We start from the raw sequence: 17,734 nt of genomic DNA on the forward strand, positions 1-17,734 counted from the left end.
TTTTTTTTTATTTTAAGCTTCTTGAGACGTTTAACAGATGCTTATTGCGTTATTTTAAAATGCTACAATAAATTCATAATTCGGTCTTTGTGACAACGGAGTTCAACAAAATTCTCTTGCCTAGTTAGACAAAATACAAAATTCATTTGATTGACTTTGACATTAATTAATTCTCAAAAAAAATAGTGTTGTGTAACAAGGATTCTTCGATAGACCCAAGAAAATATTTAACACAATGTTGAGCTACAAATACTACGACACTCCCGAAGGGAGTGATATTTTCAAGAAGACTTTTGTTACTTCAAAATATGCGGCCTTATCTGGAATTGCCTACGCTTCATTCGATGTGCTTATGTTTTCTCATCCGACTGGTATCTTAAACACTTTAGGCCGCTATGCCTATATTGTGGGGCCAATGATGGGTATGGCAACAGCATTTACTGTAACTGCTAATGCAGCCCAAAATATAAGAGGCAAGAATGATAAAATCAATTATTTCCTTGGTGGTGTCGCCGCTGGCTCAATCTTTGGAGCCTGGCAAAGAAGTGTGACCGTAGGAGTACCAGCAGCCGTAGTCCTGGGTGTGGCAGCCGTCATCAAGAAGACGGGTGTCGACGAAGGCTGGACATTCTTCCCACAGATCACCCATGCCACCAAAACAATTCAGTCTGTGAGACATGATTGGACACTAGTCAAGGATTTGGAAGACTACAAGAATTTTACTACTGGTATTTAAATTTTCTTATTCATAAATATAATAAATAACAGGCATTCCAAGGGTTCTAATCTACTAATACCATTTTACCATGCCACATTGACATGTGGTTCCCGGCACCAATACAAAAAAGAATAGGGCCACTTCATCTCTTTTCCATGTATGTCGTAAAGTAAAAGGCGACTAAGGGATAGGCTTACAAACTTGGGATTCTTTTTTAGGTGATGGGCTAGCAACCTGTCACTATTTGAATCTCAGTTCTATCATTAAGCCAAATAGCTGCCATTCAGTCTTTTCAAGGCTGTTGGCTCTGTCTACCCCACAAGGGATATAGACGTGACTATATGTATGTATGTATGTAATACCATTTTCTAATGATTTTTATTCTGTGTAACAATAATATGTATCTACATGAATTTGATATTAAACATCCCAATCCCTGACTCATGAATTGGGAAGAGCCATGGGTTAATTGATGCTCTTTGTATTTAATGGTGAAGGGAAATATTGAGGAAACCTGCATATCTGGATGATTATCATGATCCAATGTGGTACTGGTTCTGTTGCAAGGTTGCAAAAGCTAGACCTAGGATCATAATCACATGTAGACCTCCAGAGAGGTGGGTGGAGTTGCTACCACAACTAACAGTAGAAGTACAATGATATTCTGTCAACTAATTTTTTTTCCTTTTGTTTCAGGTTCAAAGTAATTCAAGCAGAATTGTGGAATGTAGTGTACATAATCAATTTGTAATTAATTTTTATTTAAGTGTTACAATAAATATAAACAAAATTCAGGTTTCATATGATTTATATTGACATACATACCACAAATGCAGTTGACATTGACTCCATAATATCTATACACACATACATATTACCTATAACATACATACATATAGTCACGTCTATATCCCTTGCGGGGTAGACAGAGCCAAACAGTCTTGAAAAGACTGAATGGCCACGTTCAGCTATTTGGCCTAGTGATAGAATTGAGATCTAAATAGTGATAGGTTACTAGCCCATCGCCTATAAAAGAATCCCAAGTTTGTAAGCCTATCCCTTAGTCGCCTTTTACGACATCAATGGAAAAGAGATGGAGTGGTCCTATTCTTTTTTGTATTTATGCTGGGAACCACACGGCATTATCTATTATCACGTCTATATCCTTTGTGGGGTAGACAGAGCCAACAGTCTTGAAAAGACTGATATGACACATTCAGCTGTTTGGCTTAACCATAGAATTGAGATTTAAATAGTGACAGGTTGCTAGCCTATCGCCTAAAAGAAGAATCCCAAGTCCCTATCCCTTAGTCGCCTTTTACGACATCCACAGGAACAAGATGGTGTGATCCTTTTCTTTTTTATTGGTTCCGGAAGCCACACGGTACTATATTTATACTCCAAATAATATTATGGTTTTGCTGGGTTTCGCCCACACCAACTCCTGATGCTGGTGGGGCAGAACATCTTGCCATACATCAAAAGAAGGAGTACCCTTAGAAGATTTGGGAGGTTAAAAACATACTAAAAATAAAAGATAAAATTGGTGTTAACTTTTATTTCTTACAACTAAAAAACAAATTAAGCGACTTACAACAAAATGCTAAAATTAAATGTTAAATCAGAGCTAGCATCGCAGTTAACAAAATACAATTAAAATATAAATATTCAAGCAAAACTGATCGCATCAGGAATGAAAATAATTTTAAATTAAAAAAAGTATTTTTAGAATATTCCTACTTGATGCAATATGGCATGCTGTTTGGTCCAAAAAATTACTGATTCGTCATAGTTAATTACCTTATGCACTGCTAAAAAAATTATTTTTGGGTTCAATGGTTAAAGATTTTGTTATAGTTTGTTGAGTCAAAGACTTATGATCTAACTTGACCACACGAGTTAACTCCAAACTGTTAACTTCCTATCCTCATTTTTACAAAAAATAAGACATTTTGTAGCAAAACTAATTAATTATCAATTAAATTTGCAAGGGTTGTCATGTTTAAACAGATTTTTTTTATTCCTACTCAGTGTTGCTATATCTAAAACACAAATCAATAAATAACTCCCAGAACAATCTTAAATGCGTTTAAAATCTACTTCGACCACACAACACCAGTGCAAATATTATTCTATCATACCCCAACTTCAAGAGAAAGTTGGTAATTATAGCTAATTTTGTTATATTAACATTGAGCCGGTTACACACCCGGTCAATAGTAGGCCTCAGCGTTCGCCATACCGTCAAAACAGTACCTGCGAAGGCTAAGAACACCATACATTGGCCCAGTGTGTACGCAACTTTACAACTTTTTGAAACACTTGACATTTTCCGAGTTATGGGGTATGTAACGTCATAAAATGAAGGTATAAGGTATAATAGTAGACGGCGGAAGTTACACTCAAAGCCTTGTCACCGTCAAAAGAACTGAAAAATTATCAGTACTAAATAAATGTTTGACCAATAACAATACTGTATTCCCAAGTGCGGACATCTTGTAGCATTTTGGAATAATCCTACCATCTCATCGTACCTACCATCTTACACTCATAAGTAGTGGCGTTTTCATGTACAGTAAACCTCAGATAAAGTAACACGCATGGAACTTTATGACGCGGTAATAGAGGCGAATTTTCGGTGAATTTGATATGCTGTTGACTGTACGTCATGTTAACAACTCATCCTCCCTTTCCTGAATAACAAAGCTTTAATACACCTTTGTGTTTTTTTTTTATTTACAATAATGTTATGTACTCCCTTATAACTTTGTCAAGCGTTAAAAGCTGCCTTGAAGACTTACCACCAATGGGTTAGTTCTCTCTAGTAAATTGGATACAGTAAAAACAATTTTACACACTTTTAACTTTCGATTTTAATATAAACTGCCTTGTTATCTGTACTTATCAACGCAAATACCGATATTTACCCTAATAAGTATCTGTATTTGACTTTAACGGTACCACCGGTACTCGACTTAAATGTATCGGTACTTGGCGTAAAAATGCCCTTACGTAAATTTAAAATTACCGGTACTTTCGACAGCGTTTATTAGAAACCCCGAAGGAATCCAGACTAGATCATAAAAGTATTTAGAAAAAACATCGAAAATTTGGCTTAAGCAGACTTAATATTGAATGGACAGACCCATAAAAATCTTGGGTAGCATTATGAGCAAACATTCTTTTCAACATTGATTTTTGGGGCATTATTAGTTAATTCACTTCCGACTTAGTAAATAACACTATACTTTATATGAACATGTTTGTCGAAAGTTTTACCAATTCAAACGCCAAAACATTTGGACTAAAATTTAAAATAATTATTATTATATAGGAAGTCAAAATTTGGCACAAATAAAACACTTACATTATAAAATTCGTCGTTAACGCCCAACAAAAAAAGAAGTAATTCTTTTTACAAATTTTAAAAGAATTGTACACCAATAAATTAAATATAGAATGTCACATAAAGATATTATTTTGTGGTCCATATTGGCGTGTAAAATTTATTCCCATAATACGGAATAAATTTAGTTTTTCAGCATAAAACGTTTTACATAATGAAAAGTTGTGAAAAACCATGATTATGCCAAAAAAACGATATGCAATCTTCATAATGTTATATTAAAGGTTTAGGACCTAATATGGACACTTTCAATACACATTAGTAAAACATTTTTTCCCTAAAAAATTCAACAATTCAAATTAAAAACATTTTGGGATAAAATAAATAAAAATGCCTATGCAAATTTTCCAACCAGTTTTAAACATTGTTAAGTATAAGAGGAATATTTTTTAATAACTACATATTTTAACCAAATTTATTAAAATCTGTATGTAAATCTTTAATATCCTGTTCAGTACTTTCTAAATTAAATATAACATACTCAAATAATTTCAAATGTTTAACATCAAGATATAAAGTAAGTATACACTGAGGCGAAGCAATACGTATTTTGATATAAATAAATCACCGTATAAGTTATTATCAATCATTAATGAGAGGCGTCGTGATATCAAGAAACATATGGCACAATCTCTTGTGGACTTAGTAAGAGGGCGACTAAAGGGCACAATCACAAGCTAGGGGCGCACCAAAAAAATATGCCAAATCTATTTACAAAACGATACATAATAGGTCAATAAAGTCGTCAATAAGTAGTATTCACGAATTTTTTTTTTCAATTGCATTAGTGCCATCGCGTTACCGCTAGATGGCGCTGATCAAATCACATACAAATTCGCGTTTACTTTCTCGACGCGTTTGATCGAGTAATAGACGATAGATGTAGACAATGTGCATTAGTCCACGATTTAGATTTAAGAGATCTATATTTGTAAATTGACGTCCGATGAAAATGCTGCAGTGAAGTTTGTTCCGCCGCTTCTTCTACACATGCGCTTTGGAAGCGGTAGTAGTTATAATTAGATTTAAGTTATGTGACGTCAATAAGTCATACCTTGTATCCAATTTTGAAAATAAATCTATTTATTCTATTCTAATACTCGCACTAACACCTCTAGTCAATATATCGTTGAACTGACGAGTTAACATGAAAATAATATATAAGAGTATGTGGGGACAGTGGCAACAATGTCTGCTTTCAGAGTTACTGAGGACACGCCAAAATATAAACGCCTTTTCTGTGTCTAAGAAAATGCTGAACATAATAGCGGCTCCGTTGTACATTATTCTACAATCCGCGAAACTTTGCTTGCGCGTTTTAGGATTTTTTTCGTTGCTGTCACACCGTAGAGATGGCGCCACTGTATGTATAAAAATTCACAACGCCATATATGTATAAGTACTATCAGTCCTAACCCTGTTTCGGTTTATTCTCCACTTTTTGGGGTTCCACCTCTTCTTCTTCCTCGTCTTCCTCAACTTCTTCCTCTATTTCCTCGATCTCTATCTCTTCTTCCACCTCCTCGTCTGATAGTTCCTCCTCTTTCTGTGAACATCAATTATCTATCAATTCCACTATTAAGGCTAGCTGAACGTAAAACAATGAAATTTCTGACGCACAAAATAACATACGTAATTAAAAAAATATTTTTCAAAAGATGTAGTTACTTTATTGCATATCTAACAGTGATGTACTACTCTGTCAAGAAAGTAGCAGGAAAAGATCAATAATACACAAACTGTTTGTTATTCATCCAAATTTATTTTATCACCTTCAAAATATGCTCCTTTAGAAACGATACACTTACGCCAACGAATAATCCAATCATCAAAACATTTTTTAAACGCTGTTTCCGGAATTGAGGTCAGTTCTCGCCGCGAATTCTCTTTTATGTCTTCTACCGATTGAAAACGGGTGCCACGAAGTGGTAATTTGAGTTTAGGAAAAAGAAAAAAGTCGGCTGGAGCCATATCTGGTGAATATGGTGGTTGCTCGATGGTATTTGTTGAGTGTTTGGTTAAAAATTCGTTCACAATGATGGCCTTGTGCGAAGGTGCATTATCATGGTGCAAAATCCAAGAATTTTCTTTCCACAAATCTGGCCTTTTTCGTCGGATTTGCTCTCTTAAACGCCGCATAACACTCAAATAATATTCCTTATTTACCGTTTGACCTTCCGGCAAGAATTCCGAGTGCACAACACCGCGATAGTCAAAGAAAACAGTCAACATGACTTTGACTTTTGAACGACTTTGGCGTGGTTTTTTCGGTTTCGGTTCAGTTGGAAGGCGCCACTCCGAAGCTTGTTGACTAGTTTGCATGTCAAACTCGTAAACCCACGTCTCGTCACCAGTAACAATGCGTTTCATGAATGTTGGGTCGGAATTGACTCGTTCTAGCATGTCCTCAGCGACTCTCATGCGATTGAGTTTTTGAAAAAAATTCAGGTCTTTTGGGACTAGCCGAGCGGCAACATGTTTCATACCCAAATTATTAGTTAAAATGGTACGGATCGACTCGTGAGATACAGAAAGTTCGGTGGCTATCTCTCTCAAAGTTGAATGAGGATTTTCAGTCACTATTTCCTTCACTTTTGCGATGTTAACTTCAGTTGCAGACGTTGATGGCCTACCAGAGCGAGGCAAATCTTCCATCACATCTCGACCGCTTTTGAACGCTTTGTACCACTCATAAGCACGAGTTTTTGATAAAGTCGATTCACCGTAAGCCTTCTGTAACATTTTCAGTGACTCCGAACACGATATTCCATTGGCAATGCAAAATTTAAGACAAACTCTTTGTTCGATGTTTTTATCCATTATGAAATTAGCAATACACACTAGATATGATATAACTAAAAATAGCACTGTATTTAATGTAAACAACAGATGCAATTCAAACTCCGCGCCAAAATGGAAAACAGTTGTGCCAATCTAACAACAACAAAAAAAACAAAAATTTGAATTTGGAACCATAAATAAATAATCCATTCCCGATACTTTTCTGACTGAATGTATATATGTATGATCTAGTAGTGGTGTCAGCGCGGGTGCAGTCGCGGGTAACAGCTTACATACATACATAAAATCACGCCTCTTTCCCGGAGGGGTAGGCAGAGACTACCTCTTTCCACTTACAAGTTGAATCTCACTTATAAGCCTATCCCTTAGTCGCTTTTTACGAGATCCGTGGGATATATCGGAGTGGTGATTCTAAGGTCCACACACCACCACATTTTATTGAACCAAAATAATGTTTACCTCTGCCTCTGCAGGCTGAGTAAGTCCACTTGCCGTGGTGAAATCGTCCAAAGTTGATTCTGAAACAGGCAATGATGAAATATATATAATCATATCTTTATATCACATTTGTAAATTGACGTAAGGTGAAAATGCTGCAGTGTAGTTTGTTCTGCTGCTTCTTCTACACGTGCGCTTTGGAATCGGTAGTAGTTATAATGTTGAGTTGGCTCTGTCTACCCCGCAAGGGATATAGACGTGATTATATATCTTACCTAATCTTATTCAAAGGCAATATCGAAAATATTCTTTTAGGGACGACAGACGTAATTAATGTATGAAAGAGGGAAAGAGGCGTGATTTTATGTATGTATGTATATGTGCGTAATTAATGTACCTATGTTGGAAGAGATCCCTTTATGGGATAAGTCCGCCATTGCTAGTGATTTGTTTATTTTATAACTTTGTACTATTTTCTTGTTACTGTGTAAATTTCTATGCAATGAAGATATTACAAACAAACATACATGTATGTAGAAAAAAATATATATATATAATACCTGCTTCCCTTTCAGGCGTGTCTCTGGGCGTATCCTGAATAAGAGACAGAGTCATTTTACCGCTCACCACCATCTGAGGATATGAGAACAATAAGTTATGTAGACATTGGTCTATGGATAAATGTTATTTTGCAATAGGAGAAATTACATTTATCATGTAAATACTAGTTGAGCCCGCGACTTCGGCCGCGTGGAATAGTTATTTTGGGCATCGTGGAAGCCCTCAAGGATGAATAATTTTCCCCGTTTTTTTTTTCACATTTTCCAATATTTTTTTGCTCCTTATAGTAACAGCGTAATGTTATATATATGTATAGCCTAAAGCCTTCCTCGATAAATGATCTATTCAACGCAAAAACCAGTAGTTCCTGAGATTAACGCGTTCAAACAAACAAACTCTTCAGCTTTATAATATTAGTATAGATATCTGAACACAAATTCGGAGGTATTTTCGCAACTACGCCTTTTAATCATAGAAATGGGTATATTATAAGACTATAAAATATATATTTGTGCCGTGTGGTTCCCGGCACCAATACAAAAAAGAATAGGACCACTCCATTTCTTTCCCATGGATATCGTAAAAGGCGACTAAGGGTTAGGCTTACATACTTGTGATTCTTTTTTTAGGCGATGGGCTAGCAACCTGTCACTATTTGGATCTCAATACCATCATTAAGCCGAGCAGCTGAATGTGGCCATTCAGTCTTTTCGGGACTATTGGCTCTGTCTACCCCATAAGGGATATAGACTTGACTATATGTACGTATGTATAAAATAAATTTAGTTTCAACTCCTAAGCCACAGGTTCAAATCCCACCTCAGCCATGCACCAATGACTATTCACAAAGTTATGTACATTAGTTTGAATACTAACCGATGCTCTTACGGTGAGGGAAAAACATCGTGAGGAAACCTGCACATTCAGGCAACTGGATGTGTAACCATGGATCCAATACGGAATAGGTTTACCTGCAAAGGTTACGGAGGTCAGATGGGAGTCGTTTCGTGTAAAAACCTGACTCACCCAATCCAGGATCCATGGTCAAAGGCATACCCCGAGCTCCTCTCCAGAGTGGTGAGGATGCAACCGGGACTTAAAAGCCAGGAGGAAGAATATATTTCGTTTCACAACATCTAAAACATTGGTGAATGAAGTAAATAAAACTAACCGGCGAATGCCTGGTGGGTTTTGGTCGCTCCGGTTCCTCGCGATCCTCGGCGAAGTCCGCCACCAGCACCCTGGACTGTTGGGGGATCTCCGTCTCCAGGAATATGGACTTCACATCCTCAGCTTCGTGCTGTAACGGTTAATAGCAACAAACACGATTAAATGGCTCTATGAAAATACATAAGGGATTAGCTTATAAATTTAGGTTTCCTTTTAGGCGATGGGCTAGCAACCTGTAATTTTTTTAATCACAATTCTAACATTAAGCCAAATAGCTGAACGTGGCCATTAAGTCTTTTCAAGACTGTTGGCTCTGTCTACCCCGCAAGGGATATAGACGTGACCATATGTATGTATGTATATTTATTATTCTATAGTTATGTCAAACAGCTGAACATGGCCTATCAGTCTTTTCAAGACTGTTGGCACTGTCTACCCCGCAAGGGTAAACTATATAAAATATGTAGGTTTTAATGTATGCAACAAAATAGTATTGTGAACAAAATATGGTAATTATATGTAAGACAAAATTACATCAATCTATTTATAAACACTACAGGTATTAAACGCGCACGTAACGTAATTATAAATAGTGTAATGAAATGCGATAGTTTAAAATTAGTTAGAACATCACTGACCTCCTTATAAATATTAGGATTTTTTAAGGTTTACTTTGTTAGTAATTATAGACATGTTAGTACTAAATAAAACTGCTCGGTGTAAGTATGACAGAAAAAAATATATTCAAAATATAAGTAATTATTCAAATATATTCTAAATAAACATAAATGTATATGTAAATATTTTAATTAAATGATAAAAGCAGTTTCATTTGTACTTTGTATGTATGCCGTAAATTAAATAAGGCTTGTTTAATAAATAGATTAAATAAGTAAGTTTCTATTATATTTTATATATAATTTAGTTAACTTTCAAGTACGTACTAACAACATAAAAACAGATAGCAAATATATATTGATGTTTTAACAGCAATAGTATTTATGCTCTTTAAAATACATGCTTAATTGGTAGGAATCCTTTTTTAGGGATCCGTGGTAAACAAGGAACCCTTATAATTTCGCCATGTCTGTCTGTCTGTCCGCGGTTTTGCTCAGAAACTTTCAGTGTTAGAAATCTGTAATTTTGTATGGGTATGCATAATAATAATGGCAAAAAAAGCCTTAGAAAAAATTTTGTAAATTTTTTTTGTTTTTTTTTCTATTTTAGATATTTGTAAGTGTGAACATAGTTCACATTCGCAATTTTACGGAATCCTACAATGCTCTGTACAGACACGCAAGAGACCGATATTTGAAAAAGAAATGCTGTTTAATTTTTTTTCTTTGGACAATTAATTATTGAAACAAAAAATATACTGCAGTCTTTTTTTAAAATTTTGCAAGTAAAACTAGTAATACATACTTTTGAGCAAAAATTGACTATTAAACGTTGGAATGTTTGAGAAAATTGATAACAATGCAGTATAGAGGTATATCGAGAGTATAATTCCTACCAGAAATTGAGCCTTATGTGTGAGTAATAAGATTAAAAAACAAACAAAAAACTATGTCAATCAACTTCTTATTATAATATATAAAAATTTATAAACAATAAGAAATAGTACGATTTACACACTTTATATGTGAAGATAAATATGTATAAGAAGTGACAGTTACAAAAGAAACTTTAAATAAAGTACAATGATGCTCAAAAGTCTTTACGGAAATAGGACCATGATATGCTAGTATTTCTGGCGATGAAATGACAGTAATATTTAATAGGTTTCAGACGACTACATTAAGAATGTTTAGATGTAAAAATGATTCAGAATGGTCAGTGGTAAACATGATTTAAAAAGGCCCAATATCCTTGTTAACAGCGCTGTTATAATTTTTGATTTATTAGCTTCGTTCGACGATCTACACTGATGGAATCGACTGATGATTAACTGATGACTGATATTAAAGGATCGGGCCGTGTAAAACCGGCGTTAGATGTCATATAGGGTTTGAACGATGTGCACAGTGCAGTGGGGGCTCACCGCGGGCCGGGGCGCAGCCAGGGGCGGCTCGGGGGGGGCCACGCGCCGCCACGGCCCCCCCGCCGCCGCCGCCGTCAGCTCCATCCCTACCACCTACATACGTATTCTGTTACTATACGGATCGTCTGTTTTCACGGTTCGCGTGAAAATTATCGGTATATTAAATAAAATATTTTTAAATTTGTGAACATGAGTGTACATAATAGGACGCAAAACTTTTGACATAAAACCCGGACTAAGTCAAAACAAATAATGATTGTTAATCATTATTTTTCTAGACTTAGTCCGGGTAGCATCCTCATATTTGTAGACCAGGGATCCACCTTTTGACCATAACCCAAAATTGGGTAATTCAGGTCTGACACGTGTAAGTGACACATCTAAACCTTCGAGACTTTGTTGGGTTAACTAACCCTTATAGGATCATGGTCAATAAGTATTAATATACCCATTTTTTGTTTTCCATTGCATAAAAACAATTAACGTGCAATTAATATAACCGGCACATGTTACTTGCCGTGCTTCATTTTAGCATAAGACCATCTCCATTTCTTCCCGTGAATGTCGTCAAAATCAAATCATGATCCAAGTTAGTTAAAATTTATCTGCTAACTCGTTACCTGACTACACACTTCTGCGGAGCTAGCCTAGCATGGCACGCCGTTGACAACGCGCGATAAACTATAGCTGTCCCGTTTTACGTCATAATAAAAAATGGAACAGCCATAGTTGGCGCGAAAAATGTCGTCATGGGTGCCATGCTGGATCGTGCATGATCATAAGTAAGTAGATAATAATAACAGGAACGAACACCAGAAAGATAAGAGATAGATGTAAAAAAGTAAATAAATAAGAAATAGACTTTTTGTTTTTTTTTTAAAGTCATATCAATAAAAATTCACAGTAAAACGGACCGAGAGAACACACTATTTTGATAAAAGTGCAAACATTCCTGACGCAGTCGAAAAAAAAAAGATCTGTAATTCTGATTTGATTCTCCTAAAGAATACATATTTATCTCATTTAATTACTTGATCTTAATATGTAAAAGCATTTTACTTAAAAGTCGCTGTAAGCAGTATCCAAAATTAATTATGAATCGAAAGCTTGCCATTCTGCCAAGCACTGTGCAACTAAAAATGTCATTCACATTAAAAACAACATAAAAATATAAGAACCCATTAAAAATAAGTATTTTATGAATTTCAACTCAATTTGTTTCCTACTTAATGCAAAATAATAAAAGGTAAAGATGACTGTCATTACATCAACGTCTAACCGAAATTACTGAAAGGATTTCGCTAAATTTAGCATACAGATGAATAATGACTTAAGATTTCAATAAAAAAAAAACAATACCGGAGCAACCCCTGTAAAATTGCTATTTTATAAATAAAATTTCTACTCACTTTTACACTAGAGTTTTCAGGTACTTCTATTTCTTCCTCCTCTTCTTCGTCATCATCGAATTCTCCATTTCCATCCTCTTTGAGAGCTTCTTCTAAAAGTTCTCTAGTAGATTGCGCCTCATTCGCCAGACTCTTTTTCGTTTCGTTCAAAAATTCTTCTGTTTTAACATTTTCATCACTTTCTTTTGATTCGTCTTTATTGATTAATTCTAATTCTGGTTCTGATCCTGATTCTTCATTTTCCAAATGTTTTTCTGTTGTAACTTCTGTTTTGATATTGCTTGTTTCATCTTCTTGTTCTGTTTCACCATTATCATGTACAACTTCAGGTTTTGGCGAAGGTTCCTTGCTTTCGGGTTCGGGAGTAGACTCAGGCGCTTTGGGCACTGGAGTTATATCTGGAGTAGATTCTTTGGAGGGTTCTTTAGTTTCCGGCGAAGGCTCTTTCTCTATTGGTTCAGGAGCCTTGTCTTTGGGGTCCTTGTATTCGCTCGCCACAATGTGGACTGGTCCATTGTCGTGCAGAACTGTGCCGTTGGTGTACGGACGAGCATTATTATCCTGTGCATCCTGCTGTGAAAAAAAAATATGCTTAAAAAAATAAAAATTTTGACAGTGAAATATGTTGTCTACTCTATACTAAATTAAAAAATGTAATTAATAAAATATTATAAAAAAAAAATTACACAAAAATAAAAATAACACGTAAAAATCAAGCGTTTAAAAAAAGACTAATTCTAAATATGCAAAATGCCAAAAGTAATTTTTTTTTTAATCTAAAAAGTAATTGCACTAAAACAATATACTCTGTTACAGAATAATAACAACTAGTTACATTGTAGTTACACTAACCTACTTTTATAATTAAAAACCCATGCGCTTCTATTAGCAACACACTAAAACAAATTAAGTAATTTAGAACGTTTTTTTTTATTACTAACGAAATTAATATTACTAACAAAATGTAATGCTACATATAAAGTATTTACGAATAAGAGCCGGTATCTAGCAAAAAGCAAAATAAAAGTAATGTGATGAAACATTTTTTTTTATTGCTAGGTCTTATTTGTTTATATATATTTTTGTTTGTTAGTCAAGGCGTGGTAACAAAGGTACAGACAGACAAAGGCGACAAACCATAGTTATTTATACCAACAATGCTTTCATTAATAACGGAAAAAAACGCAACTGAAAATAAACGTATTACTTAAATGAAAATGGCAAAAAAAAACACAAAATCTGCTTGATATGAAGAAGAACAAAAAAATATGAAGTAAATTACATAACGTAAAAAAATTGCATGAAAAAAAATCATGTTACATATTTTACACAATACACAATCCCTGAAGTGTGAAGGTGAAGTAAAAAAACACAATACCTTTCAGGAATAAGTCTGTGTTTCAATTAACTTGAATGAATTAATTGTACATTAAAATAATTTATTAGTAAGGAATATCAACATTGAACAGTTTAAATTCAAATTATTAGTTTAAAAAAAAAAAAAAACAAAACAAAAAATACAACATAAAAGAACTGGTGATTTCTCAGGAGCAAGGAACTGAAGGTGCGAGTGAAAGCATGCAGTGACCTGTCTCTGCTGGTTCTGTGCGTAGCTCGCCTCCATCTGTTGTTGCACCTCGGCTACCAGGCCCGATATGGCCGTAACAACTGTGCAATTAACAATATCTATCAGGCTGTATCATTATTTGACTCATTATTCATATCTATCCAAATTGTAGGTCTATGGCTCCACAAAATCATCCCAATGTGCAATTTACGATAACTGACAGGTTTTGAGTTATTATTAGGCTCGATATTTAGAACTAAGACTCAGAAACCTCTCCCATTTGGCGTTCTTGGCGGCAGATTTTAAAGGTTTTATGGCCATATGAACTGCGCTTGACAATATCTTAGTATACTTAAATAATAACCGCCCATTGTAACAGCATTGTTTGTGCAATAAATATTATTTTAATCATTGTTACCTTTATTAAATTTGTAATCAATTGATATAGCTTTCCTGTTTAATTTGAGACGTTTCATATTTTCTATCAGACGTGATATGACTTCAATTGGTTATAAGATTATTTCCTTTAGTTATTTTTTTTTTATGAACGTTTATTAATTTTTGTAACATGACAAAATTATTTAATCGTAAATATTGGCTTATTTTTTATCGTATGAAAACAAAACAAACTCGGCTAAAAATAGAAAAAAACGTGAAAACAAAATGCGAAGGACGCTCGACCAAAATAGACGGATGCATCAGACACTGGAGCGAGTCCAAGAGTCAAGAGCGTTATCTTTTTACAATTCGTCCCCGGATGTTGAAAGTTTTAAGAAAAGAAGGAAATAATTTATATTATATTTAGGTATATGCCTAAAAAAGAAAAATTAACCAAATTTATCAAATTACTAATTGATAAGCTTGGATTTGAATATATATTTATAATAAAATAAAAGTTTTCTTCATCAAATCAATTTTCTAATAATATTTTTTCGACCTTATAAATCTCTTATTTTAAAGATGTTACGAGTCAGATACAAATTTAAAAATTTTATGCGTAAAATTTAATGCGTTTAATTTCTCATATTTTTGTAATACTTTAAGTGTGGCAAATAATACCAAAATATATATAACTTGATGATTCTTATATGAATAAACAATATAACAAAACAAGTTATAAATACTGTTGTGTTAATAAAAAATAAAACTAAATTCAAATACAAAAAAAAATAACCGATGCATAAATTTAAAACTAGACAAAAATGATTTAGTAACATCACAGCTACTTGGTTAGACATTAAAAAAGGAGTTTCTTTATGTAAATTAAAATCAAATCGGACATAAACACAAATCCATTCAACGGGGAAACAATCAACTACAGCCCGTCCCATTTAACATTTAATTCTTCGGTATTTCTTAAATATTAATTATTTTTATTCATTTCATGACAAAAAAATACTTACTAATTATCTCTTTACTCTTACATAAATTGTACATTTGCGACGAGGATGCTATGAGAAATGACGATTTTATTAAGAATAAATTGTAAATTATTTGGGACTGTGGAACACCGAATAAACCAAAGCCATTTCGACAAACGAATCAAAATTAATTAATTTAAATTATAAAAATTAACAAAAAAAATTTATTACATTCAAATAAGGCCCACTATAGTCATTTAATAAGGTAATTTTTTTTTGGGACGGGATTTTCTACAGCTAAAAACTAAGGTTTGTCTGGCCGTTATTTTGGTCGTGCGTGTAAAGGTACTCCTCCACCATGCCGTAAGCTAGCTAATATCACGCTTAAATCTTTCAGGGGATCAAGAAGAACTGGCAAAACTAATACATAAAAAATATTTTTGGCTACATTTAATTTCTCATAGGTATACATTTTTATTTAAGGTACCTAGCTGATTTAGAAGCTACTTTAAATAAAAAGCTCCGCGTGTGTAAACGAATAATAGTAAATTATTCGTTTAAACACGCGGAGTAACTGAGTTTTTTTTAAATTGTTTATATCCTGTTATTTATGTACAACAGGATTTAAAAAAAGAACATAGGTTAAGAAAAATTATAAAAAAATACTTTTTTTAAATAATGATAATTCAAATTCCTTTATATGTTATTTAAACATATATTTAAAAAAAAATCTCTTTTGCCAGTTCCCCACCCCCGTGCCAAGTACCGCGTCGCGCTGCGCGAGTTGCCCCACTATCCTTTGCATGGCGCGTTCCGTTTCAGCCAACCGCGCTCTTAAGGCCTCCAACTCGATATCCCCTACAATAATCCTTTATAATTTACAAACGATCCACCGACTGATTCCTACATGCAATAAATATTAATAAAATTAGAAGGATGTTTTTATTTTCATATTGTTAATCTGGAGTGTTCGATAAAATCAACTCATTTCACACAAATATGCTGTGGATTTGAGCGTAGATTTAATTTTTGTCCAGAGTGATTGCAGCCTTGATAAATATCACCTCTAGATAAAATTGTATCTCACGATTTCTTTTTAGCAAAAATAATCTTTGCATAATATTATAATTAATACTTTATATAACTTACTTGTGTCTCGCTCCTTAGGGCCTGCATGCGTTATAAACTTATAAATTAAATATAGATATAATTTTAAAAAATACGATTCTTTTTTCAGTTTTTGCCTCCATTACTTTTATAAACCCAATTGTTAATGTTGATGAAAAACTCCATACAATTTGCCCTTCTACTCTAAATTTCCGATTTTCTCTTTTACAAAAATATACCTTTCATTTCTACTCACAAATCTTTAAAATATTTTTAAAACTCGTTATATTTTGTTAACTTACCAAGTTTGTCTGGCGATGTCCTGGAGTCATCTCTGAAGACTCGCCTCCTGAAGTGAGGGTCTGGACTTAGGGACTCGTATGGGACACTGCCTGTTCTCTTGAACAAGATCTGTGAATAAATAATCCATCCCAAAGTTATGAAAAGATATTTATTTATGGTTTTTGTTCAGAGAGGTGAGCCAGGAGGCAGGAGATTTTGTAAAGACGGTAGAGTGAAATAGGCTACATTTTACATTGGAGAAATTATGGTATTTATTTCCAGGAAATATTTAGTAAAATAACTAAACTAGTGCTGTTCTCCCGAATTAAGTCAATCTCTATTTTATGTATACATACATATGGGCACGTCTATATTCCTTGCGGGGTAGACAGAGCCAACAGTCTTGAAAAGACTAAATGGCCACGTTCAGCTATTTGGATTAACGATAGAATTGAGACTCAAACAGTGACAGGTTGCTAGCCCATCGCCTAAAAAAGAATCCCAAGTTTGTAAGCCCATCCCTTAGTCGCCTTTTATGACATTCATTGGAAAGAGATGGAGTGGTCCTATTCTTTTTTGTATTGGTGCCGGGAACCACACGGCACTTTTTATTTATTTTATTGTATATAACGACATATCTAATCTATATAACGATAGGACCACTCCATCTCAAGAAGCATAAGAAAAACATATTTTTGATGGATAAAACAGCACTGACCTTACTAAGAGTGTACACGAAGAACACGATGATGCATATAGTGTAGATCGGCATTACGAACCCCATGGACGACTTGGGGGCAGGCACGGGCCCCCCCGGGGACCCCAGCGGAGGCCGCATTCCGGGGATTGGGGGGGGCTGTGGATAATTGTAA

The 17,734-nt window shown here is 34.3% G+C and overlaps 2 protein-coding genes across 6 annotated transcripts in view; one reads left to right on the forward strand and one right to left on the reverse strand.

Annotated features, from left to right (window-relative positions):
- The first annotated feature begins 147 nt into the window (after positions 1–147).
- LOC106136442 (NADH dehydrogenase [ubiquinone] 1 alpha subcomplex subunit 11) lies at positions 148–1,512 on the forward strand. The gene is made up of 2 exons (XM_060949555.1): positions 148–728; positions 1,415–1,512. Exons 1-2 carry the CDS (start codon positions 236–238, stop codon positions 1,423–1,425), a joined length of 504 nt encoding a protein of 167 aa, XP_060805538.1. The 5' UTR covers positions 148–235; the 3' UTR covers positions 1,426–1,512.
- A 1,894-nt stretch (positions 1,513–3,406) lies between these two features.
- Positions 3,407–17,734, reverse strand: part of LOC106136459 (proline-, glutamic acid- and leucine-rich protein 1) — a 30,729-nt gene continuing 16,401 nt past the window's right edge. For 3 of the 5 annotated variants that reach the window (XM_060949454.1, XM_060949456.1, XM_060949452.1), the window contains 9 exons: positions 17,581–17,718; positions 16,883–16,991; positions 14,134–14,213; positions 12,546–13,118; positions 11,137–11,229; positions 9,097–9,225; positions 7,925–7,997; positions 7,386–7,444; positions 3,407–5,670 (listed from right to left, as the gene is read on the reverse strand). In XM_060949454.1, coding sequence (XP_060805437.1) covers positions 5,536–5,670; positions 7,386–7,444; positions 7,925–7,997; positions 9,097–9,225; positions 11,137–11,229; positions 12,546–13,118; positions 14,134–14,213; positions 16,883–16,991; positions 17,581–17,718 — 1,389 coding nt within the window. In that variant the 3' untranslated portion in view covers positions 3,407–5,535. The remainder of the gene's footprint in view (positions 5,671–7,385; positions 7,445–7,924; positions 7,998–9,096; positions 9,226–11,136; positions 11,230–12,545; positions 13,119–14,133; positions 14,214–16,882; positions 16,992–17,580; positions 17,719–17,734) is intronic. The other 2 variants (XM_060949453.1, XM_060949455.1) reach the window with 2 other exon arrangements.

The sequence above is a fragment of the Amyelois transitella genome, chromosome 19 (genome assembly GCF_032362555.1).
Source record: "Amyelois transitella isolate CPQ chromosome 19, ilAmyTran1.1, whole genome shotgun sequence".
NCBI classification, from domain to species: Eukaryota; Metazoa; Arthropoda; class Insecta; order Lepidoptera; family Pyralidae; genus Amyelois; species Amyelois transitella.

What these genes read in the sequence shown, in the direction of transcription:
- LOC106136442 (XM_060949555.1), top strand. Translation starts at nt 236, where the DNA reads ATGTTGAGCTACAAATACTACGACACTCCCGAAGGGAGTGATATTTTC.